We start from the raw sequence: 27,013 nt of genomic DNA, 5'->3' as shown, positions 1-27,013 counted from the left end.
AAATAGTGCTAGTATTATTTTTTTTAGATTGCCTATCTATTCTTTAAATACATTTTTTTACTGGACTATCCCTTTAACAGCGGACCTTCGCCGATACCCCACATTGGCTTGTGACGTCACCATTCTTGCTCAGATCACTGGTGTGTGCAGAGCTCCCAGCACCAACCATCATCTGTGTTCTCACGACGGAAACGCCACCACGATCCTGCCAGCTGACTAGTAACGTCCCCAACACGTTGAAAACTGCACAACAGGTACAGCAATTAAAGGCACTTCTGCCTGTAACTCTGTAGCCGCTCCTATTAGGTGAAAAACTCCAACGCTGGCCACAAAAGCCACCAAAGTCACTAATCTGTTCCCCCCAGCCCCTTAACCTCTGCCAAGATAAGCCACAGCATTGCCCCCAAACAGAATCCTCGGGTCCTTGCTAATCACTGTAATGCAGGGTACGGGGCGTGCTCACCTCGGGGTCGGGGGTGGTGGCGGTGGATGCCTCTAGGTCCACACTGCTTCCTGGTGGCAACTTCCTTTGAGCCTTCTTGTCTTCAAGTTCCAGTTCCTGTGACAGCTTGCTCCTTACTTTTTTTATCGTTCCTGGTACCCCTCAGTCTCCACAAATCCTCGTTGCCAGTGTTACATTTGGGAAGTTGGGGTTGTACAGATACTCGGGAGTCTCAGATGAGATAGGTGGTCTTTACTGGGTTATTTTAGTTACAGGTAAGTACACAAGCAAACAAGTAAGTAAGGCAAACATAAGACAAGTTCAAGGAAGAGAAGCATCCACAGGTCCCCCTGTGCCAAGCATAATAAGCCCCAACTGACTTTTCTGGAATCAAAGCAACTCACATAATAACATTCCAACAAGCTAACACTCCATAAGCCCAGACATACACACATACAGTAAATAGCCTCATAGCCAGAATAGGTGAAACCCAACAGAACCCTAGGATAAATACTAACTTCCTTTCACCAAGCTTACAAAAATAATCATAATCCTGCTTTATCAGCACCGTTAAGTATTTTCCTCATGGACAATCTACTTAAAGAAATGAAACTTTCATTGAGGATATCTGTACTTGGTTGGGGTGATATCACTTTCTAAGCTTTGTATTTCCATTATAGACAAAACGTAAGCATTATTCTGTCCGAGACCCCTCCTGGCATTTTTTTTTATCTTACTGACAGTTTTGCTCTGCCAGTGGGGCTGTTGGATGCGAGGCTGAGGCTCGTTACTCAAATTTCTCTGGTTTAAAGTGCAGTCACGGTTTGGATCGCTTCTCGATCGGTTTTATCTTGCCGGCACAGTCTGAAAACGCAGCCCCTGTGTTATAAATTGCTCTCACACCGGTGTGAGGGAAATGATCAGGACGTGGTTATGTTGATGTCACTCGTTACCATTGGGTGAACCGTTTCCTTACCGGATGGTTGGATATTCAGGCTGAGTTCTCAGGAGGTGGTTGCTGACATGAGCGGGGCATGCATAATGCTGTATGTGGCCCCGCCCCCTATTTTGCATGAAGCTTTCCGTGGCCCCGCCCCCTGTTGTCTGTACTGGTGGAGCATTGCTTTCAGCCTATGACAACCCCTCCTTTCGAAGTGGATGCGCGCACCGCCATGTTGGAATGTGTCAGAGCAGATCTGCCAGAGTTGGAAGTGTAATAGGTGCAGTGAGGGGCGGTACGGAAGCCGCGCTGGGCAGCCTTCACAGAGTGCGCAAGCGCGTTGCGAACCTCAGGCCTGGTAGTCTGAGAGTCCGGTGCCCTACCCGCCATGTCCAGTCTGTGACCCCAGGCAAAGCCAGAGAACCGGAGCAGTCCCCGCTGCGCCACCGGCAGCACAATGAGTAACAACAACCACCAGCAGAGCAAGCGCGTCACCAGCGAGCCCTCTATGGTGCTGACCCAGCAAGAGAACCAGAGTCTCTTCAACCTGCTGGGAAAGAAATGCGTGGTAAGTCTAGCCCCCTCACTAGGCAACCTTTCATAAACTTCCCAACCAACCTGACTACGCATTCACTCTGACCAATGATCTCTCTTTTTCGGCTAAACCCAGGTATATTATGTTCTACCAAACATAGCAACACACCTCCTTCGAACCCTCCAGGTAGTCCCCGTGCTATATAGCCCTCTTAACACACACGTTGCACCAAACCTCCATCACCTGCAAATATTTCGGATAACCAGCAGCCCTCGGTCTCCACTTCCTAATGAGGCCAGTGAATGACTGCCGCTGATCAATACCCGGATCATTAATTGCAGCCACCTTCAGTCATCATAATGTATACTGAATTCTGTAAACCAATATTGCTGGGTAAGGGTAGAGCCCCAGGGTTAGCGTCACCTCTCAACTGTCCCCACTTTTTGTTGTTCATGTACTGTGACATAACCTGGCCAGGGCTCGCTCCTTGATCAGTGTAAATTTGCTACCGGATTCATGAACGTAGGTAGGGTTCCCCATCCTTTAAGGTGCATGTGATGAGCTAAACGGAATTACGTGATCCCACACGATTGTCAAGTGTGCTTCCTCCTTGTGCACTGCATCGCATTTCACTCCCTGAAAGACACACCTGAAATTCCATTCTAGAGTGAGGTTTCTGTAGCGGACCAACACCTTCTTAAAAAGCATTCTGGAATGCGTGATTGCTTTTAGAACGGGAACGTTTGACCCACATTGAAAATGACAGATACCAACTCGGCGGAAAGCTACATTTGCTTAGTTGTCCTTGTATGGAACCAGCGGTCTTTGCACGGGAAATTGTTTTCTTTTTCTTGCGACTATGTAATGAATAATGTAGCATGCCAATTCTACTGTTGGCTAAAAAAGCAGCAATGCAGAATATCAACTTGCACATGCACACGCGGGCATATAGTGACGGTCCTTGCTTATGTTTGTACCGATGGACCGCTTGTGTAAACAAAAAAAGTTCAGCACTGGGTGGTTGTGGAGTATTGTTTGCAGAGCCTGAGTGACTGATTGGCCAGTTTATGGCTGATGCAAACTTCTGAGTATATAATGTTACAGCTTTGCTCGTATTGCCTAACCATTCGCTGGTTTACAGTTAAAAAAGATAATGCCCTAGCGTTGCCTATGGTTGTGGTGTTCTACTCGCTTTGCTGACATGCTGTCGATAGTTTTCCAAACTCATCAACAGATTTGGCACAAGGGTGCGCGAAGCCGATTTTTGTTGCGGAGCTCACTGTGGAGCTTCGATTTGTAAAAATTCATTTCCTGGTAGTTCTCGTCATTGCCCTCCGCTCCCCATTGGCTCTTGCTGCCAAGAGCAGGTTCTACCACTAACCTCTTCTCTGCTTCAGCAGGCACGTTGCACTTATAGACAACACGCCCCTGCGAACCGAGAAAGGGGCTGGATGGGAAACGCGATACCTGCTTTTGAGCCGGGAGTCTCTTCCTAAATGCATTCCTTGTGCTTACGCTCAGCATTATTAATATCACTTTTTAAAAACCTTTCCTTCGTGGCGAGAAACAAGCGAAGCTCCCGGATAGCCCTTCACGCTTATGTGAATCGTGCACTTAACCTGGAGCGCTCGCTGTACGTATGAACTCATTTTTTTGAACATGAACTTTGATATCGCAAAATACTGTTTGATATACTGTTGAGTGGTAAATTGGAAGCGGTGGTTAGAGACCAGTTTGTATGGAACATATGTCATGTTTTCTTCCGTTGTTTTCTTTGTTAGAGAAACATCAACTGTTTGAGATGACCAACACATTGTTAAACCTATAACAGACTGACCAGGGTGAATTCTTGTTTTTCTTTTGGAAACTGGGCTGCAAGTCTTTCCAAATGGCCATGCATACCATTGTGTGAACTCTCAACAATTCTATGTCAAGACCAGAGGCTCGGAATATGCTTTCATCCTTTACTCAAAACCCGAGCAGCATACAAAATCGAACATTTTCAACTCATAAAGAAGAATAACACAACTAAAAACTACATTCCCAATAAAGTCTTTTGTGTGTAGTTCATTGTTTTTATATCCATGACAAAACCACGTGACTCCTTCCACCAGTCACAACATACACTGTCCTTTTATCCTCTCTTGCCATTCCGTGTCCTTCCTCTTTCTTTGCTGCTCGGGCAGCCAGATAAGTTCCTTCCCATTACTACAAGAGTGTGTGTGTAAGTGATATTGGTATTGAGGACTAAGGTTCTATTAACGGTGGCACGCGCGCACGTTGAAAAGGGTTGGAGCTTGGCGAAGCATATATGTGTTACTTCTAATGGGATAATAAGAGTTTGCGACGAGACCACAAACTCTGGCGGTGCAACGCCCTCCTTACACAGAGGGGGCACTAAGACGGGACCCGCAGAGGTTCCGGCGCTCAGTTGTCACGGTGCAGGTTAGAGTGTGAGAAGGTAGTTTGTCACGGAGGGGCAGTCAACAAAGCCAGAGCTTTTGTTCAAAGAACACACAGCAGTGCTGTAGAGATACGATCGTTGCCAGCTGACAAAAAGGGCAGCGGAACACTGGTCAGCTACACCACCTGGTGGCCAAACGGGATAATCAACACAGAGTGGAATCGGGGGAAGCTTCCTTGAGATCTAATTTAAGGCTGCCCTTTATAAGTGCTAAGCACTGAGTAACGGGCACAGACCCAAGTCAAATTGATATATTGAGTACCCAGTCCCACTTAGCTGCATTCCTACGACAGGAGCAGCCCCAAGACACCTGCAGATAACCCACCAACAAGAACCCCACATCAGCAGTGGACAACGTCCAACAAGGCTAGAGCGGTACAATGTGTGCTGGGAGCAGGTTTGGGGGGCTCGGCACATGGTAGGAGCCTGGTGGAGGATCTCTTCACATTCTCCCAGGGGATGGAAGCCCTGAGGGGAGAAGCCCCAGAGAGGTTTTGAGAGACGGGGAAGAAAGAAGGCCCGAAGGTCTGCAGCAACCTAACACCCCTGGATGCCACGCAGGTATAAAGGTGGCAAAATGAGCGTGATGTCTTGGGATAGGAGAGGCACAGTAGATACGGATGACGAGTCCTATTCAGAGGACATAGAGATGGAGGAGGAATGGGACGCTCTGCCAGCCGATTCTCCTCCTACAAACCCTACGCCAATAACAGAAGCGATCGGAGAAACCAAGAGGAATGCCAACCTAACCCCTTCTTCCAGTCGAGGTGAAGGGGCAAGGGCAGAGGCTGGAAAGGAAGCAAGAGGCCAGCAGGAAAATACAGGTGAGCCAAAACGCATACTCCCACGCACACAAGGGCACAATAGGGACCCTAGTACTAGGGGGAGAACAGCTCAGTTTTTAGTACGATGGAGAGAATTGTCAGGTGATACATGGGTCAAAAGAGACAGTACGCTACTTCCGACTAGAATTCTTCCGAGAGCCAATTCAGATGGAGGAAGGTTCTCGCAGGAGGAAATCGCACTGCTAGAAAAGAAAAGAGCAATTGAAAGGGTGTTAGATCCCTGGAAGGGCTTTGCGAGCAACATGATCCTGGTTAAGGGCAAAAAGAAACACAGACCAGTGATCAATCTGAGGAACCTGAACACATTTTTAGTGTACAGACACTTATCGTCTACTTGGGGATGTATTACAGAGGGAAGACTGGTTAGTCAGGATACCTCAAGGACGCGTATCTGATGATCGCCCGTAGTACATGAGGATCGGAAATATCTCGCAGTTCTGGTGGAGAGAGCATAAGTGGCAGTTCACATGCATCCCGTTCGGGCTTGCATCAGCCCCTTCGGCCTTTACGAAACTGATGCAGGCACTAGTAGCTCATCTCAGGGAGCAGGGCATCAGACTGATAATTTATTTAGAAGACTTTTGCCTGATGGGGCAGGACAAGAAAAGGCTTCTGGAACAGTCGGAGAGGACAACCCATTTATTACAGGAGCAAGGTTTTCTTATAAACTGGGGAAAAATCAGTGTTCGCACCGGTGCAGACTATCAAGCTCCTAGGTTTTGTCATGGATACGAAGGCTGCCACGATCAGCCTGCCCATGGACAAGGTGAATGTGATAAAGAAGAAGATGGGCTCGATAATTGCGAAGAGGGAATTATCGCTCAGAGAGTTAGCCAGACTGGTGGGAAGAATAGCCTCTTCCATTCAAGCAATCTTTCTGGAGCCACTGCATTAAAGGACTCTGCACCGCCTAAATATTCAACACCTGAGGAAGGGGTTGTCTTACGAGCAGAAGGTGCCAATTTCCACAGAAGCAAGAACAGCGCTTTGGTGGTGGTTCGACCACATGGAGGCTTGGAACGGGAGAGCAATATTTGGCTCTGCCCCGGACCTAGTTGTAGAATAAGATGCCTGACGTTTGGGTTGGGGAGCATGGTGTAGAGCTCTCACAATGGGAGAAAGATGGTCGGGAGAAGAACTAGAGCTCCATATCAATTGTTTGGAGCTGCTGGCGGTGTACTTTGCAATGAGATGCTGGACCCAGGACAAGGTGAACTGTTGCGTACTTCTGAAGATGGACATCATCTCAGCAGTATGATACATAAACGGACTAGGAGGGACAAAGTCCAGTTTGTTAGCGGAGATGGTGAAAGATTTCTGGCACATGTGCCTGAAGAACAAGGTCATCATCACAGCGGAATATCTCCCAGGGCTGCAGAATGTAGTAGCAGACTGGAACTCGAGACACCTGAAGGACGCCAGCAACTAGACAGGACAGTTTTCGAGTCCTTGATGTTATTGAGAGACCTGTGCAGAACAGATTTCTTTGCATCCAGACTGAACAGACAGCTGGAGAGGTTTTTCAGCTGGAGGCCTGATCCAGCAGCGGTGATGAGTGACCCATTTTTACAAATATGGGGCCCCAACAAGGAATGCACCTCCCCCCCCCCCCCCATTCGCTATGATCCCGAGAATCATAGCGCAGGTGAGGAGACAGGCAGTGGTATTATTGATAACTCTAGACAGGAAGAGTCAGGTGTGGTTCCTGGACCTTCTGGAAATGTCTTGTGAAAACCCACTAGCGTTACCACAGTTTTTAAGGAACTGATTCGGAATCCAGTGGGAGAACCAAGTAGGATAGTTGAGGCTGATCGCATGGGTGATTTTAATTTTTATTTTTTCCCGGGACGCCTGGCAGAAGCATGGTCAAGGTGGACTAGCTGGTGTGTGGCACGGCACATCCATCCCAATGGATCACATGTCATGCAGATTGTAAACTTTTTAGCGGCTCAAGGCATGGCATACAGAACAGTGAACACGTGTAGATCGGCCATGTCAGCTGGCCACCCGAAAATAGAGAATGTGGCTGTGGGAGAACACCCACTCGTATGTAAACTCCTCAGAGGAGTGAGGCTTCTGAAGCCCCCTTTACCCAAGTACACACGCATGTGGGACATGAATTTAGTCTTAAACATGTTCATTGGCTGGCCAGATGACTGACTAGGAAAGCAATATCGGCAAAGCTCGCAACACTGCTATGCCTCATATACTGTATGAGGGTTTCAGATGTCGGGGCACTGGACAAGAACAAGAAATTGTTTAACCCAGAGGGGGTTACTTTTCAAGTTAGCAGGAGAACTAAAACGGGTATCAAATCTGTAACATATGCAGCATTTCCAGATCAACCGAAACTGTCCGGTTGGGTGTCTAAAGAAATATGAAGAGATGACTAGTAGGCTTAGGCCCGCAGATGTATCCAGTTGTTCATATCACTGAGAAAACCATTCAAGGGAGTTGCAGGGCCAACTTTAGCCAGATGGGTTAGATGGTACATGACACATGCAGGCATTGACACTGAATGAATTGTATGGAGCACATTCTATTAGAGGGGCCATGGCATCTAAGGCATTTAATGCAGGAGTTAGATTGAAGGACATCCTCAAGGCGGTAGACTTTTCGAAGGAGTCGACATTTAAACTGTTTTATTTCAGACCCATAGAAGGGATGTCTGCGTTGGTGGTAGGTAAGCTTTGAACAAGCATAATCCGAGCCTCCGGTCTTGACATAGAATACTGATTTTTCTATACTAATGTTAAATGTTAAAGAAAGTCAAGATTCCATTAAAGACACAGAGGCAAAGGATTATCCCACCCGAGTAATCGTCATATGAAAATGTAATGTCTTTTGAGTAGTTTGTGTTAAGTTGCTGACTAAATGACAATGCATATAATGTAAGATGCATGTTAGGGATGCAGATTAAGGTACTGTAACGATTACCCACCCTACCTCAAACAAGCTCAGACTGTTTATTTGGATTGCCTTTCAGGAACAGAGGCGAGGAAAGCAGCAACATGAGGAGTAAAAGGTGGAGGCCTACTGCGTTTACCGGTTGGGACTTAAGGTTAAGTTGGACACAGACAAAGGAAGAGGAAGGACACGGAATGGCAAGGGAGGATAAAAGACAGTGTATGTTGTGACTGATGGAAGGAGTCGCGTGGTTTTATTTGTCATGGATATAAAAAGAATGAACTACACACAAGACCTTATTGGGAAATGTAGTTTTTGGTTGTGTTATTCTTCATGAGTTGAAACGGTTATATTTTGTATGCTGTTCAAGTTTTGAGCGAAGGAAGAAAGCACAATCCTTCGCCTCCGTGTCTTCAATAGAATCTTGACTTTCTATAACGTTGGTATGGAAGAACAATACTGATTTATGTATTAAGTCGAATCGTTTTCAACCTATCGCACCCCTCATTATGTATGACCGATGCAGTACCTCTAGGATAGGGTTTGCAGATGTGACAATCATGCAACCAAAAAAAGGCTAAGTGGTGACCCCGGCTGGGTCCAAGCCACACGCACATATCCACAGTAAAAAGTGTTTGTTACGTAGATATTTTTCAAATGTAAACAGGTTCATTGAAAAACACGCTTATGTATTTTTGGGTTTGTGGCAGTCCGGACCTTCCTTTTTTTTTTTTTTTGTTTTTTTTGTTTTTCCTTTTCTGCAATGTGCATATATTATCAGACTTCAGAAATATTATAGGACATGGGGCACATTATCTACTGAATTTTATGTACCCACCTTTAGTTTGAAATGTTTTAAAGTGCACAACTTTCAGATCAAAATCAAGTTGCAATTGTTTTCCTGGACTTAAAGGGGTCAGACTTTCCCGAGTGCTTATGGCGATTCTTGTTCCTTTTACGTACAGGAACGCATTTATATGGTTTTCCAAATCTAAATCCTACACCTAGAGAAGATTTCACACTGTCCTTACAAGTGACTGAGAGAACCTTAGTCCGAGGAGTGCTCACACTGGTACCTGGTTAAGTATTAATTCAGCTTCTAAATTCCCAGTTTACCCACGCGTCTACATCCTTGCTTGTTGGAGAAACACGTAGGTAAAAATGGCAAGGTTTTTAAAGCTTTATGAATGATAAATGTTAGAGATCTACACAACCAACCCCACCCACCCTCTTTCAGAGCATGAAGTCTATGCAGATGGGCACATTTTGGCAGTACACATCTCAATAGCCTAATGCCACATTAAGCTAACATATATATATATATATTGTGTGTGTTTTGGTTTACTCTGCTTCCCGTCCATAACCTTGGTCTGGTGATCTGAGCATAAATGTGAAATTTGGACTGAAATGTATGTTCTCTGCATCAAAGTATGTAAGGAAATGCATATACCTGCTTCATTGAAAACATCTATCCTAATCCCTTTGTATAAAGTTGGGGAGAGGCACGCCCCTGAAAACTGTCTACTATCGCTACTAGACACCACCAGTAAAGTTTTTGCGGCTATTATTTTAGACCATTTGCAGAGTTGGGCTAAACACAACAAGTTACCCCATCTTTTCCAGACAGAGCTGGATCTAGTACTACCCGTAATATTTGCCTATTAGATGCGATATCTAAGTCAAAAAGGAGTAACCTTCATAGATTTCAAGTGTGATATGAATGGGGTACCAAATGAGTAGTGCGCTAGTAATCACTGATTTCTTTAGATAGGTATTCTGTGATATTTGAGCAGTGTCTGTTGTGCTGCGGTAGAGGTAAAAAGGTGGCTAACACCTACCCACCGCCTAAAGATAAGAAATAATGGTTTTTCTCCTCTGCCGCGCTCAACACTCCACTAGTGGAAGTGATGAAATGAAAAAATGCTGCATAATCGATTGCCTGTGAGCAATGTTATATTTTATTGTAAGCATCTAGCCAATTCAGCATATTGCTGTCTCTCAAAATAACCTTAGTAACAAAAATGATCTCAAAAAAGCAAAAATAAACTTCCCAAATAGTATGCACAATTGTGGCATCAGCAAACTGTTTGGGCCATGTGCCAGACACGGTTTAACGACTCTTAGTTCATCAGAGTTTCAGATAAATGTAAGCGGATAAGAATTGTTTTGCAAATGTTTTACATCAAACACTTGTACCAAAATTGATTTAGTCAAAAAAATTGAGCTTTTTTGGCAAGTATTTTACCTTCAAATATGTTACACAATTAAGCACTGTTAGGCCAATATTTTGTCAGCATTGTTTTACAACAATCCCTTACAACAATGCCTTATGCCGACACGTGTTTCGACCTGTTGGGTCATCATCAGGGCTGACTTAGATTAGAACTTATACTACATACAATACTGCTTAGAATCCAATATCTATGAAGAAACTTTGTGTGTTTTAAATATCCCTGTGAGGAGAGACGAAGGGCGAACCAAACAGACGTTTAGAATATTGTTTTATCTCCAATTTCATTAGTTTTAGAAACACATATATCGGGGACTATCCTCTACAATTTGGCTGTCTTCTGTCCCCTGACTCATTTAAGCAGAGGTTAACTATATGTCACCAACATTGTGCATCCTTCCTTAAGTCGCACAAGCTTTGATCAAATAGTGACCCAGAGGAGCCTCCCCTTATTTCGGACTCAAAGAAAAATAATTAGAGAGAATATATATCTGAATGTGATGCTGAACATTACCCATCACACTGAGCAAGTTATAAAATACATGCATTTTAATATTTACCTATATTTGGTTGTGCAGATTGCAATTCCCAAAGAGGGTGTTGAAAATCACTGTTAATGCAAAGTGAGGTCTTTGCTACCTGGTAAATGTTAAGGATACCAATCGGGCATCACACAACGGGCCATGACACTTGATCTTATCCTGTGATATGGCACTCAATAGGAATGCTTTTTTTTAATTTCAATGAATTCAGATTGAGCTGGTACCGGACCCGTCTCACACTCCCTTTTTTACAAATACCCGGGTCACAATGGACCAAGAACCAGGCCGTTTGGTGAAAATAAAATATTTATTCTTAAAAATCAAAGCAATCATACAATTTTTAATATTGGGCTGCATTCACCAATGGGGTGATAATGACAATGGAAATGGAAGCAAAGCACTTGGTTAACCTTCTAGTAGAACAGATCCAAAGCACAAATGACTAGGAACACTTTTGAAATTAGGAGAGAGAGCGCGCCCAAGGTTTCCCCCTGCAATGTTCCCTCAGCCCACAACTATTCAAATTCTGAGTGGATAGAAAGAAGCAGAGGTAGTCACGAATAAGAGGCAGCAAACCGAATCAAAATCTGATTTTGCAAAGGCCTAAAATGACACTCAGATTTTAACAATTAATTAATGTGCGGTTAAATGTTTGAGGAAAATATGATTTCTCACAATGGCAGTAATCTATAAACACTGGTAATCACAAGGCAATGGACCAACACAAGGCATACAATTCGAAAACAAGTGACAAGTCGGAACATGCTGCAGCTGAATGACAAGTTGGAAAGTTGCAATTTTTTCAATTCCCGTTTTTAAAATGACACAAACAAATTTGAGGAAAAACTGTGAAATACTTTGATTTTCAATGCGGTTTTTGGGTTGGGACACAGATGTATATCACAGGGATAATATAGAGGTGAAATGATGTCTCTAGCTACCAAACTGGATGAGATATACAAGATAGAAAAATTTGATTTGGGTAAAATAAAACCGTGAAAGAGAAAAGAAAATCAGCTGAGGAAAGTACAGGTTTGATTTAAACTAGATTGATAAAGAGGGACACAGTAAGATCCAAGGTTGATTCGCAACTTCAACCCTGTCACCCCATTGTTCAACTTTATGCAGAAATTACTTTAATTATTCCAAATATGACTGAGGGTTTGTGATCTATGCAGGACAAAAAGGAATAGGAAAGTGTTGCTAACGCTTGGAGATAGATGACAAAATGCACAGAGACTTGGAACAGTTTTAACAAGTTACCAAGGTATGGATAGGATTGCTTAGAAAGTGGAATAAAGACAAAAGAGTCAAGATGGGGGAGACTGTTTCTCTGGGATGGGGATTATACTCGCAGTCCTCTTTTGAGTCTTGGATTTTGGACGGTCAACAGGTTCTGGTCACGAAAGATTCTGGTCACCGGATAGCGGACTCTCCTGGCAAAAGACAGCTGGGCAAGGTCTGGTCACTGGATACTAAACAGCAGGCATGCACAACGTAGTGGCGGGTCTGTTTTCAGGATGCTTCCCAAAAAGGGTACCACAGCATTTCCCCTTTTTGATGGGATTTTAGTTGGATTTTCTGAATATAGGCCTTTGCTGGAGTAGAGTCAGCTATGCTTTGGCCTGGCAGTGAAATCTGGAATCGGCTATGCTTTGGCTTTGCAGTGGGCTCTGGAGTCTGGCAGGATGAATAGAAGATCGGGAACGCAGCGCAGGAAATTCAGGAGAGAGTGTGTCTAGAGTTCTGTCAACCACCTCTTATATAGAGCCTGGTGACATCACAGAATTATTGGTGTGCAGAACTGAGCTAGGCCTACCTCCAAGACTCGGATAGGTCAGCCTAAGTTAATCGCCTTCTCGAGGAGGAGTTCAAGTTTATGAAGTTGCTTTTTATGAGGTAACAAGCCATCCCACAGCCCTTTTTGCCAAAATCCAGTTTTGCCATAAATGGCACTTTTTTTTAAAATAGTTGGTTAACAAATAGTTAACAAATTACATAAGCAGGTTACATATTGTATGTAGAACATGCCAGTCCAACTCTGCATTCTGTAACGCATTGTTTCGCCCTTCTAATAATCTTTGGTCATTTTTAATGTGACACATTCAGCCTAACATTTTATAGCTTTAGGTGTGTGTACATACTATCATGGGGCCTATTTCTGTACATTTTTAACATTCCATCATATGTCTTTCCCACAATTCACATTCTTCTGGCGTTTGTGTCCCATACATGTTATTGACAGCCAAAATATCTTATTTGAAAGCCACGAAAATCCTATTTAAACGGTATAACATTTACATTTTTGCAAAGTCCTGTTGCAAAGATATTTTATTTATAAAATAGTCTTTGGAGACAAATGGGCATCCTTTTTGTCCTTCACTGGAACCATTTTTTTTCTCTTCTTCAGCTACCCCCCCCAACTGCCAGTTCAGCCCATTGTGGAGGGGGGTTTCCCAGTTTGATTTGACTTTACAGGTTGGTGCCCCGGAAATTCCATTGTAAGAGACTGGAGCACAGACCAAAGTCTGTAAAGGTAGCAATTATCACTTGTGTGTTAGGATATACTGTGAATGGCCTTCTGTTACTAGCACCCCCCCACCCCCCAAGCGGAAGTCTGTCTTGTGCTGATTTCTCCCAGGTTGCCAATGCAGTTTTATTTTATTTATTTTTTGCTCTGAATTAGAAGAAAACCTGCCAAATAAAACCATCTCATACATGCATTTCACAGCACAATCCCCTTTCACGTTGCTAGATAAAGATACGTTTTTGTTCAACATAATGCTTTTAAAACAGGCATTTTCTTCTTTGTTTTGCAAAAGCCCATTTTTGACACGTGTTGTGTGGGATATGTTGACCCACTCAACGCATTGCCCCACATCACTAAGCTGCATTTGTGCAATAAACCGCAATCTGGCTGCAGTGGCGTTTGTGCGCACCAGGACTTCAAAACTGCGTTTTGGCAGCAACAAAAAGATGGCTGCACCATCCTGCCTAGCACAATTCAGGCAAAACGGAACAAGGGGACACACTGAAAAAGTATGCCATTGTGTTCAGAAACATATAAACGGAATCACGTGAAAAGGCATCACTGCATTGGTGCGAAAGCCAAAAATCCCCTTCAAAATGAAACATTTTCACCCTTTAAACATGCTGCTTTGACGCTAGTTCCATCTGTTCATTCTGAAACCACTGTGATTGAAAAGGCCCTGTCATGCCCAGAATATTTCACTGTGCTTCACCTAAACCAGGCTTAATTCCTGAGTGACAGGGCTAGTCAAACCAACTCTGAGAGAAATCAATAAGCAACTTCACTTTCTCTCACACGGGAACACACGTTTATTTCTTGCCAAAAAATATCCAGGCTCAGCAGTTCAAAAAGACTTTAACTCTCTGAGCCAGGTCAAGTGTAAAGGTATCTATACTTTAGATGAAACTCCTGCATTCAAGGAAATGATTAACGCTGCAAAGACAGTGTGGGCACCTGATGGAGCTGCCAAACCGAATTTAAAGAAATACATGCTAGCAGTTTTAACACGTGTGTAAAAATGGGCTTTGCTGACTGAAGAAAAAATTGGCCTGTTTAAAAATAAATAGTGAATGAAAGCCTGCTTACTTAGCAATGTAAAGGGATTATGTTAGTGGTGATAATACACACATAGGCTATCTTCTTTCACAGGTTTGTTTTAATTCAGGACTCAAAATAAGAAATAAGAGTTTAAGCACTTGGGCTGAATTTGCAAACTCTAAAAAAAAAAAACCAAAAAAAAAAAAAGTTATTTTGGTTGCCAGCCATGAAACTTCCCCAAGGAAGGTAGGCACGAAAGTGGTAATTGCCAGCTTGAAAAACGTTGAATGGGCCAGGACAAAGAAAGTTCACACGCTCGTCAACATTCGTCTGTGCCCCATGCTGGGACAATAGATGTCCTGGGACACTAAGATGTCAAGTGTAAGGGGCATTAAAACCTTCAATTGAGATGAGAAACCCCTACCTTGCCTTGAAGGAAATGAGTTGGCAGCAGTTTACCTTAAAGAAAAAAAAATGACCCAACAAAGGAACTGCCATTTGTTCACAAAGACCATTTTATAAAGAAACTTTAAAGACTTTTTATCTCTGCAGCAAGAATGAGTAAAAATGTAAAATGTTTGCAGTTCAAATACAATGTTATGGGCTTTTCTTTTAAAACTTGGTAGAACTTAGTGTCGCATGGGGAACAGAAGTTACAAAATATGAATGACAGATTCCAAGGAAAGTATTAATGTTGCAAACATAACATTTTGTACCTACGTACCTGGGGATAAATCTGTGTACAAAGTTATAGAATTTTAGGCCAAATCTTTCATTTGTAAAATTACCAAAATGTATCAAAAGGTGAAACAATGTTGCACGGACTGGAGGCCCGGACTGATCTGTGCTGCACATAACATGTAACCTGTGTGTATAATTTGCCAAGAGATTTCAATATAAATGTATGTTTTTGGCAAAATCCGATTTTTAAGTAAAGTAAATATGGGAGTTTTTGGACATTGTAAAACTCACCTCATAAACCTGACATCATTCCCTTGGAAATCCAACCAGTTGAGAGCAAGGCGGAGACTAGCACCCCTGCCCAATCCAAGTAGTTTAGGGGTTGTGTGTAGTTAACCCTGCCCAGCCTATACTTTGGTGATGTCATTTTGCACTATAAATAAGGATCCCTACTGGAGCATCAAGAACTGTTCGCTCCCTTTCTTTGTTGGTTCATAAAGTCCTCTTTTCGTACAGGTTCTATTCCTCATTCTATCAAAAATGTGGCTATTACACCTCTGATAAAAAAAGCTAGGATTGGATGCAGTTAACTTAAGACCGATCACAAATGCACTATTTTTGCTCAAACTTATTGATAAGGCAGCGACCACGCAGTTACAATCTCATGTACTCAATTCTGGCATATTACATGTGAAGCAATCAGGTTTTCGAAGCTTCCACAGAACGGAGACCGCTTTATTAGATCCTCAAACATATATGTTCGGTAAACTGGAACATAGCAAGTCGGAGCTGCTGATGTTCTTAGAACTATCGGCTGCCTTTGACTTGCTGGATCACAGAATCCTGCTTAACAGAATGTAGTCGGTAGGTGGACTTTCCAAAAATGCCATTTCTTGGCTTAGATCCTTTTGGAGGGTCGCCAGTCTCGTGTTCACTGGGGTGACTGTGCTTCTGAACCACAGATTATAACATGTGGAGTCCCCCAGGGGGCATGTTTTTTCCCCCTTGTTGTTCAACATTTACATTCTTCCCTTATGTATTGAGTTGGAATCCCTAGGGATCTTTTTCTGCAATTATGCAGATGATTTCCAACTTGTATTGAACATAACTGGGAACTATGAGGCGACCAACAAACGGTAGCCGAAGCATATGACGTCATCAAGCAATGGATGTCAACTAATTGGCTTTGTTTGAATGCTGCTAAAACTGAGCTGATGCTTTTCGGCTCCCAGCATGCTCAATCCAAACTAAGCCAAGATCATAATTGTTTTATCATGGAAGGTGCTAAAATCAAAACCGTGAAGAAAGTTAAGACTTTGGGTACCTATTTGGAGGAAAGTCTTCGTAGCGAGGCGCATGTTACAGCCATCTCTACCAATACTAACTATCATCTAAAAGTACTTAGACAAGTAGCCCCGTTGATATCGGTAGAAAATCGCATAAAACTTGTAAGAGCAGTAATATTGCCCCGCGTGGATTATTGTAACTCACTGTTGGGGGGAGCCAATAAGGCTGATATCCAACAGTTGCAGAAGACGCAAAATGCAGCTGTCAGAATTATCTTCCAGATGAAAAGCTCAGAATCCACCAGTGTGGCTAGAAGAAAACTTCATTGGCTTCCAGTGGCAGCTCGCATCCAATTCAAAATACTCACCATGTGCCAGAAGTGTATTTTTGGAAACGCTCCGGTATATTTGAAGGAGAAGATCAACGTTTATCAACCAACAGGAAGCTTATGCTCTTCGGCTGGATCTCTGTTGGTTTTGCCCCGGATAAAAAAAATCTTGTGGTTTAGGGCGGGCCTTCTGTATCCAAGGTGCACAAGCTTGGAATTCCCTTCCGATACAGATGCGTAAAATAGAGAATCATCTTGTTTTTCGTAAACGGTTGAAGACTATCCTGTCTAAATAAAATACTTCCAGCCCTGTTTTCTTCTACTTCTATCCCTCGGCGCCTGGATGCCTGCGGGCTTTGGCACCTTATAAGCGTAATTAACATGACATAAACATCCCTGACAAGACTCTACAGACACACACTCTTCCTGCACTGCGTTCCTGTTCCATCTATCCAGACTCCATATCCCAACTACAAGGCCAAGCATTGCTGATCCTACTCCAGGGTCCACTGCAAAACCCAAGCATTGCTGATCCTGCTCCAGCAAGACCTCATTCTGAAATCCACTAAATTTCCCATTAACAAGGGGAAAACTATGGTACTTTTGGCATCCTGATCCAGCTTGGCTTGCCGCCACTCGCTGCATGCTGCCATCCTGCTACTCTGATGACCTATATTATCCAGTGACCAGAATTTCCAGTCCAGAAGTGCTACCAGGTAACCAGTCCCTGTCCAGCTGCTCCTGTCCCGCTGATTTTGCCCGGCTGTCCTTTGTTAGACCATATCTGTGTGGTGACCAGAACCGCTGGCTGTCCAAAATCCAAAACTAAAAAGTGGACTGTGAGTATCAGTAGGAACCATAGAAAACCAGAGAATACCATGCCTTGTGCTTAGTTCCCCTCTCTAAGTCATCCTATCCTTATCTTGATAACTTGTAATATTGTCAGAATTACTCTTTAAACCCTGCCTTTGATTTCTAGTGCTAATGCCATATCTGTAGTAATTCTGCCTTGTGTAAATCCTAAGCTATTAATACTATTTCGAGTGATCGGACTGGTTCCGCAAGTGCAGGCGCTGGGGAGCTAGGGTTGAATTCAAGAATCAACCCTGGAGGTTACAGTGTCCCTCTTTGGTACACTAGCCTGAATGCTCTAGTGTACAGTAAAACTGCTCTTGTTAAAACTGATTTCCTTTCCTTTTTCAACGCTCCATTTTTCTCAAAACTCACCTTTCTAGATCTTGCATAACTCATTCAATTTACCAGCTAGAGACTTAATTTCACTTCTATATTGTACCTATGGTCTCTAGCTACACCGCAACACAAAAACCGCATTGCGTTTTACAATATTTCACCAGTTTTTATTAAAAACTGTTTTGGTAGTTTCAGGCGGGATTTCAGGTGGGAATTGCAAAGTATGTAAAGCTTCCAACGTGTCATTTGCTGCAACATGTTTTAAAACCTGCCACTCATTTTTTAACTGTATGCTTGTGCTAATCCATTGCTTGTGATTGTTAGTACCTTTACATTGTTGCTTTAGTGAAGAACTGTATTTGTTTCAAGGTATTTGCACACATTCATTATTTTATTCATCCATTTCCGAGTGTAATTTTTAGCATTGTAAGGGTTTAAAATCCATTTTTCTCTCTTATTTGGGGAGGGAAGGTCGGATTTCAATTGGTTTCCATTTGTTATTCCTGATTACCAGCTGCTTCTGTTTATCCACGTAGAATTAATTATTTGTGGGTTGAGGGAACCTTGCAGGGGGAAATTCTAACTTGAGTGCTATCTTGCCTAAATGAAAAAGTGCTCCTATTCCCTGGTGTTTTCTAGATGTGGCAATAGAAGGTTAAACTAAGTGCATTGCATGCATTCCTCTTGTTATCGCCCCATTGGTGATTGCTGCCCCATATTAAAAATGGTATGATTTCTTTTGAATTTTAAAATAAATCTATTATATTTTACCATCCAGCCGGGTTCATGGTCCATTGTGACCCGGAGTATTTGAAAAGGGTGTGTGATGGGAGTGGTGTACCATATCAATGTTTATTCTAACATAAAAACATAAGCATTTCAATTGCGTGCTGCATACTAGGCTGAGACTAAGGTGTGCGTCGCCTGATTTAAATCCTTAACAGGTGACAGCTGCTAGCATTTTCCTTTCAAACTCGTTTTTTTCCATCTGACTTCCCAATATTATTTTGCAGCCCTAGTTAGTTTCTTGTAGGCAGCAGTCTGTACAAAGCAGAGGTCTCCATGAAATTGACATGTGCACAGAAAGCTAACATTTTTTTTCAAGTGTGATTTTTGACATTTTGTAGCAAAGGTTTAAGCGTTTTTCTGTGCAGCTGAAGTAAAGATTTTGTTGATTTTCTCAGATTTGGCTGGCACAGCCTGCCCTTCAGGAATAATGCTTTTTTCTGACGGAACACAATGTGAATATGGCTAGGCATGACAGGGACTTCTTCATAAAAGTAGTTTGATGAAACACAGATGAGAATAGCGTCAGAGCAGCCTCCTTTTCAATGTGAACTATTCCCCTTTTCAATGGGAACTTTGACCTTGCAGCAAAGCAGCGCTGCATTTTCGCTCCCCTCATTTTGTACATGTAAGCAGGACACTGGCAGGCTTTTTCAGTGTGCCCCCTTGTTCCCTCCTGCCCAATATGTGCTTGGCAAGGTGGTGCAGCCATCTTTCTGCTGCTGAAAAACACAGTTTTGGTGTGAGGAAGTGGTGCTCAAAGGAGCCAGCGCAGCCATTTTGCTGTTTCTGCTGAAATGCAGCTTGGTGATGTGGGGAAGTACTGTTGAGTGGGTAAATATAACCCACATAAATGAAGCAGATCTATTTGTAAATTGCACGGTTTTCCTTATCAAATGATTCTCATGTTATTTCTAGATTTAGATTTAAAATTGGTGCTAATTATCTCCATAGAATTTGTGTATTGCCATTTAAAATTGAAAAGCATGCCCAAATGGCTAGCCTGTTTATGAAATGCTGCAAGTAGCAGAAAGTTCCCAATAAAATAGAACTCGTCCCATTTTGGCTTGGCTTGCACATGTTAATTGTGGTGCAAAAGTAAACTGACGTGAACAGCATTGGTTCTAAGCCTAGTACTCTGATATTAAGGCTAAATATAATTGGCAAACAATTAATCAGTTTCTGCTTACCTGCGCGGCAGCAGGTAATCGCTGAGTACTTCAACGGTTGAAAAAGCGGTTGGCCCTGTTTCATATTGTAATAGCTGTAAGCAGGTAAACACTTTGTTTAGGTCCTGTTTGTAATATCAGTAAACCACAACTAGATCGTATTATGTGTCGGCGTGTAAGCAGGGTTGCAGCTTACCTGGTGACGTGTTTTATTCCTTTCCATTTGAAAACGCACAATGCGTATAACACTGGTTTTTCACCGGCAAAAGCCCGTCTTAACTAGTGTCCCTGCTTTCCAACATTTGGGTTGGAGTCATGTGATAGGTCACATGACCGCGCATCATCATTGTTATGGCACATTTGCACCGAATTTCTTGTATGTTAAAAGCCATACGCTCATGTGGCAAAAAGATAAAGCCATATATTAGTTGTATGTAGCAAATTGGCCCAAGTAATTTGTGCAAGGCAAAGTCGCAACAGTAAAAAGACCGCAGGCACTTGCTGCTTTTTGGAAATATTTTGGCACTAGAACTTGTCTACTGTTGTGACAACCATTTTCAACAGATTTCTTGAAATTTGTGATGTTGTTTCACAACTCATAAATCAGTTCGCTGTATTATTCATTGCATGTGTATAAGCCATGCGCTCATGGGGCAAAATTAAATAATGAAGCCATATATTGATTGCACGTAGCAACTTGTCCCAAGTAATTAGTGCAAGGCAAAGGTGCACCAATAAAAGGACCATAGGCACTTGCTGCTTTTTGGAAGGTTTTGGCACTAGAACTTGTATGTTAACAGAAATGTGACATGAAATACCTGCATATGTTACGTTCGCAATTGTGTGAATATATATATATATATATATATATATATATATATATAATTTTATTTTTCATTTAGTTTGTACAAACTTTTTGAAAAAACAATTATACACACAATTCCTCCCCTATCTATAGGGTGCTTCAGAAATGGATCATTACGGTGCATTTTTCATAGCAGAGTATAGCGTTCCATGACTTATTGCTTCCCGCCGACTTGGTTGATCTCACTTTTTATTACTCTGTTCGCTACAAATTATTCATTTCTCCATTACCAATCCTTTGTCTGGCTTTGCTTCACCTCTTCACCTCATCTCAACATTTTTGAAGCACCCATTACTTTTTAGATTCTTTCTCCAATTTAGTTCTCTTTTAGCAAACTTTCAAGTATTTCCACGAAATATGTCAACCCGAAAGTGTCTTTTTCACATGGGTTATGACATTTTCGCCATAGATCCTCTCCACTTAAGGTGGCGTATTTTCGCACTATATGTCCTAAGTGTACAGATCTCTGATTTTTCAGGGCCTCACAGTACAGTGTTAAATGTTTAAGGGTTTCTTGGTGTTTATTACAGAAACGACACCTGAGTAATACTTTCAAATTCCTCGTTCTTATTGCTCGGCTTACTCTGGTGTTAAGTTCATACGAAATTTCATATAGTTTGCTCGGTGTCTTGCATTAGCTGATCTCATCAAGTATTGAGGCAGTTGTTTTCGATCTTTTGCCTCTATAGCTGCATCTTCCATAAGTTTGTGGCGATTGCGATCATCAACTGTCGAGCACCAATCCTGTTCCCATAGCTTTTTCTTCACATAATTCGGGTTGTTTCTCAGGGTATCTTGATCAGTTCCCAGTAGCTCTAATTGCTTTTTACACCCGACTGCCCATTTACATAGTAGAGTTTCTTTGTTGCCCTTCATAGCATTTTGTAAGATCTTGAATTGAGGCAAACATTCTACTGTGATGATTTTCCGATATATGGATAGCATGTTCCATAACACTCGGGCATGCATGGATATTAAATTAAGTTCATATCTCACACATGCACTCGAGATTCCTTTCTGTAAATGCAGGACTCTCCTCCAATATTGATTTTCTAGTTCTGGCCATAGAGTGGCAGACACTCCTAGGGCACTTTCTGCCCCATAGATCAGTGATGGAATCACTTTTTGGTTATAGTGGGCTATTACTGGTTGTAGCGAGAATTTCCCAAACTTTTTATTTATTACTACTCGTTGACTTGCTAGTTGTCTGCATTTTTGTTTAGCATTCTCTGTCCAGGGAGCATCATTTGTTACTATTAATCCAAACACCTAGGTACTTTGTCTTTTTCACACATCTTAAGATGTCATTTCTCAATCTCCACTTTGGGATGCTTTTTGTACTCCGTTTATTATTTCGTGTTAAATCTTGCAGGATTATTATTTCAGATTTTGCAGGATTGATTTTTAGTTTATTTTGTTCTACATATCTCTCTAGAGCCGCTAGTTTTCGAGTTAGTCCAATTGGTGTTAGGTCCAGTAATGCAATGTCATCTGCATATAGCATCCAACTTATTGCCTGCCCATTTATTTTTGGTGGGAAGGAGTTTACATCTGCGAGACTATCGCCAATATCGGATATAAATAAACCAAACGGCGTTGCTGCAAGCGGGCAGCCCTGTTTCACACCGTGGTTCATTTCGATTGGCTTGCTCAACGTTCCACTTGAATAATGTCTGATTATAATGACTGTGTCCGTGTGGAGTTCCTTTATAGGTTGTAGTAGATTATCTGGGCACTTCCATTTCTTCATCTTTTCCCAGAGCATCTCTCGGTCGATGGTATCAAAAGCGCTAGATAGATCGACAAATGCTACGTAGATCTTTCTGTTTTGTCGAATTGCTTCCATTTTCAGAAAGTTCAGAATTGTTAGATTCAGCCCGCAACCAACTCCTTTCACGAATCCAGTTTGTCGAAGGTCGTATCTTTTGGTATCTTGGATCCAACGTAATAGTTGGTTTTGGAGCTGGGAGGCAAAGATTTTGCTGACCACATCAAGCAGAGCTATCGGCCGGTAATTTTTGGGGTCAGTTCGATCGCCTTTTTTAAAAATTGGTACTACAATGGCACACCGCCAGGAAGATGGTATTTGTTTCATCTGGAGAATGGTCCGGAATAATAAGTAGCAGATATCTGCCCATAGTTCTGGGTGTTGTTTTAGGTGTTGATTTGTTAGACCATCTGGTCCTGGTGCTCTGGATGTGCTTAATTTTAGAATGTTTCTGTAGATTTCCTCTTTTTTTATTTCAATTGACCACTCCTGCTCTGAGGATGGTAAAATTCCTATATTGGGTTGATTGTTATTGAATGTTTCTGCGTAGTGTCTGATCCATTGAACTTCTGAAATCATAGATTTCATAATGGCTCCCTGGGGTGTTGAGATGTTGTTCAGCAAGGCCCAAAAATCTCTAGTCTTACTATTAGCAAGTACTTCCATCATAATTTCGGCATCTCTCTGTAACATGATGTGTTTATGGCTGATTAGCCATTTCTTATAGGATTGTTTCGGATGTCTTATCATGCTTTGGTTATTTGTATTGGACTTGTTTTTGAGCATTCTCAGTGCTTTTTTCAGATTTTTTTTCTTTTCGTTAACTTCTGCATTCCATGCATGGAGCTGTGTAAAATCCGGTCGTACCTTAGTGTGTTGCTACTCCCGATATATCTCTAATAGAGTTGTGTACTCGATTTGTTCCGTTTCTGTTGTATTTTCAAGTGATTTCCTTAGTGAGATGATATTATTCTCACTCAATCTTAGCCTGTTACGGCCAGGACCTGCTTCAAGTGTTGGTACTTCATGGACAACTGGTCTTCTAGGTTCGTTTGATTTCAAATACAGCTTTACTAGGCAGTGATCGATAACCTTCATTTCGATGATTTTGAGAGACAAGACCTCGCTTCTTAGGATTCCATCTACGAACATGTAGTCAATTGTCGAACTTTGCAAAAGTCTTCTCCAGGTTGGATGGGCGGGAATGTCCCCTGGCGTGTTGCCGTTCAGCAAGTGTAAGTTCCAAACTTTCATTTCTTGCATCCATCGCCTGGCTGCCTGTTCGCCATTGGTTAGTTTTTCTTCAAGGGAGTAGTTTATAATAGACAGACAATTTATGTTTAGGTCTCCACATACTAAGATATTTTGTATCCTTTTCATTCCTTTTGATATTACAAATTAATTCCGAGATGGTTTCCATGAAGTTGTCTAATAATGTTGTTGCGTGTTGCCAATATATATTAATCAGTATTAGTACATTATCTTTGTTCACGTATCTCTCCGGAAGTTTCACTTTGCACACTTGTATATATGGTGACACAATAGTATGAGATAAGATACGTATACCACTTTTTACTTTGGCGAGCGTTAACATTCCTGACATGGGTCGGCCTTTTTCCCCTTTAATTGCTCTGTTGAAGGCTATCTCAAAGCCGTCTGCTATTGGTGATTCCAGTAGCCAAGTCTCTTGTAAACAGAGCAAGTCTATGTCCATCAGTTCATTAGATGTATTTTCAAAAAGATGTGAATGTCCTCGTGTGTTCCATGAAGCGATGCATATTTTGCCAGTCTCCTTGATCTTTGGGCATTAGCTATGTTTTGTGTTGATAATAGTTTTAGCAACCCATGACCAGTCCATGTCTTCCCTTTGTGGATTGATTGTTTTCTTCATTTTGGAGTACATCTGCTCAGTCGATACTTCAACTAACTCTGTTTCTGAAATTTGTGTTTCATTAATGATGTGGCACTTTGAAGGGGCATTTTTGCTTTTTGAGTATAGTTCTTCAACACGTTGCACACTTTTATTCTCAGTTTCAGGATTATAGACTAGTACCAGTCCTTTGTTCATCGGTTGATCTGCCTTCTGTGGATTTTGAATTTCATGTATATCAAACCCCATGGAGTTCAGAATGGTTCCAGCGTTTAAAAGTGAATCACAGATGATTTTAGAAGCTATATGCAGGATCACGCAGTCATTATTTTTCTCATCCTCGAATTCTACTATTAGGATGTCATCAGAGGCCACAGTTCTTAGTTGTGGAATATGATGTAATAGCTTCATCACATTATTCCTATTCAAGAGAATCATCTTTTTCTCTCACTATACGTTCTAAGCGCAACAGGTATTTTCCCATTTTCTTAGATCTTCGAACTTGTAGGCTGTAATCAGGGCCATCAGCGTCGCTTGCTCGTGCATTATGCTGTACTTTCAGGTATGTCGGTTTTAGCGGAATCCAATGGCTCTTTTGTAGCGATGATGGAGCTTTTGAAGACTGTTCCAAAGAAGGTTTGAGATTATGGGGAGATCCTACTTTAAGATCAACTTCTCTTATCAGAATAGGTTCAGTTAATCCTTTATCCATTAGCGCCATTTTAGCCTCCAAGATCTCAAGGTTTCGCTCATATTTCCACAAGTCCGAGTTACTCGAGCTATGCTTTATCTCAGATTGTGAGAGTTTCTTGGTGGCTAAGGTTAGCGCTCTTTTAGCCTCAATTGTCATACATTCAGAGGAGATTTCCACTACGGTGGGTAAGATTGTGCCAGTGTGTTTGGGAGAATCACTGTTAGTGTCTTTTTGTTGAAGTGCATGTGTCTCATGATCTGGGCAGCCAGGTTTGGAAGGAGGAATGGTTCTACTAGCCGGCTGCTTTGCAAGAATCTTCGTTTTAGGGAATACTTGGTCTTTTTTCCCTATATTGAGGTCAATGTTGATTAAGGCGTCTGAGGGGGGCCGATCCTCAGACATGGCCGAATCAGGAATCTCAATCCAATCATCTTGCTCATATGTTGAGAGATCTAAAAGCTCTTCAGAAATGCTCACAATTCCAACAGGTTGGTCGTTTGGTGCGTCTTTTGAGTTTAGTAGCTCAGCTGGTATGGAATTCTTCACTGTACAAGGATTAGCCTTAGCGGCGGTTTCATTCGCTTGCTTGATGTTTATAGTAGAACAAAGCCCTTTGATGTTCCTTAAGAATGATCGTACACTCGATCTACATTGGTTTTTTCTTTTTCTTTTCTTTTTGGATTTTTTCTCAATCATCTTGTCTCTGACTTTATTATTTAGTGTTACATCTGATTTTTTTAATTCGAATATTGGGTACACCTCTTTTTGTATTGAATCTGGCTTGGCAGGAGAGACTGTCACACCAGAACCCTGAATCATAAGTATAGAGTTCATGAGATCTTGTGTCTCGGGCTCATTGACGCCTTGTTCTGATTGAGAAGCTGAAACAGCAACGTCCATTATACACTTGTCTACAGGATTTGCTGACATTAAGTCCTCATCTCTGTCAGAGGGAATGTCCTGCATTTGAGGTAGGTATGGTTTCTTATTTACTTCGCGCCTTTGTGGAACATCTTTTAGCTGTCTGGTGAGCGTAATCGTTTTTTCGCTACTACAGATTCTATTTCTCTCATTTATGCAGATGACAGCTTCTCGTGGTCGTTTTGATTTTTGTGTACATTTCCTCGGAGGAGCATTAGCATCTCTTTTTTCACACCTCGTCTCTTGCGTGATTATCTCTGCATTTAAACTAGTATCTGGGATCATAATTTGGGTCTCAGTCTATTGTATTGTTCGCAGCAGGTTCCTTTGTTTTATCATCATTCTGCTCTATAATCTCTTTAGGTATCATTGATTTAAGAGCAGGATTTGATTTATGTTGTTGCAGTAGTGTTATGGCTTCTCGAGCTACTTCGACGAACAGTCGTTTGTCCATCGCACTATTTTTGGTTTGATCCACAATGGTCTTAATATATGCATCAGCTCTTAGATGGTCATCAGTCCAAGTTTGTTTCATCCAATTTAGATCTTGATCCACATTGATAATTTTCGAGTTCAACAAAGCTATAAGAGTTGTTTGATCTTTAATATTCTCATTCAGCTGTTCGTACAGTTTGATATATGGCGACATCGAAATTGTATGAGCAGCCATTATGAGTGTATTTAGTTCTCTCGTAATTTCTTTACCCATAAGTTCTGCCATGTTTAATGTTTGGCTATTCTGTTTGTTACTTTTCTGAGGTCTTATTCGAGAGAATCTAGATTTTTTTCTTACGTAAATTCGATTTTTTTCTTAGATCGAGCATCTGGCTGTATATCTACCACAGACGGTGGACAGTAGATTTCCAATCCAGTGAAAGGAGAGCCAGCTCGCTCCCTTTCATCGGCGAGCCTTTTTTGTGATGTAATAATTAGGTCACTAAAATCATCATTGATGGATTCTGTACGTTTCCTTTTCGTCA

At 42.0% G+C, this 27,013-nt stretch overlaps 1 protein-coding gene across 3 annotated transcripts in view; it reads left to right on the top strand.

The window, feature by feature from the left end:
* Positions 1 to 1,621: 1,621 nt before the first annotated feature.
* Positions 1,622 to 27,013, top strand: part of WASL (WASP like actin nucleation promoting factor) — a 619,654-nt gene continuing 594,262 nt past the window's right edge. The window contains exons 1-2 of one of the 3 annotated variants that reach the window (XM_069629113.1): positions 1,623 to 1,950; positions 8,213 to 8,352. Coding sequence is in view for 1 of the 3 variants with exons in the window: in XM_069629111.1 (XP_069485212.1) it covers positions 1,840 to 1,950 (111 nt within the window). In the remaining 2 variants the exon portion in view is untranslated. Of the gene's footprint in view, positions 1,951 to 8,212; positions 8,353 to 27,013 lie in introns of all 3 variants that reach the window. The other 2 variants (XM_069629112.1, XM_069629111.1) reach the window with 2 other exon arrangements.

Source organism: Ambystoma mexicanum, chromosome 12 (genome assembly GCF_040938575.1).
Source record: "Ambystoma mexicanum isolate Mex_15411 chromosome 12, UKY_AmexF1_1, whole genome shotgun sequence".
NCBI lineage: Eukaryota > Metazoa > Chordata > Amphibia > Caudata > Ambystomatidae > Ambystoma > Ambystoma mexicanum.
The sequence above is the reverse complement of the archived record's forward strand: the minus strand, read 5'-3'. Positions and strand labels throughout refer to the sequence as shown.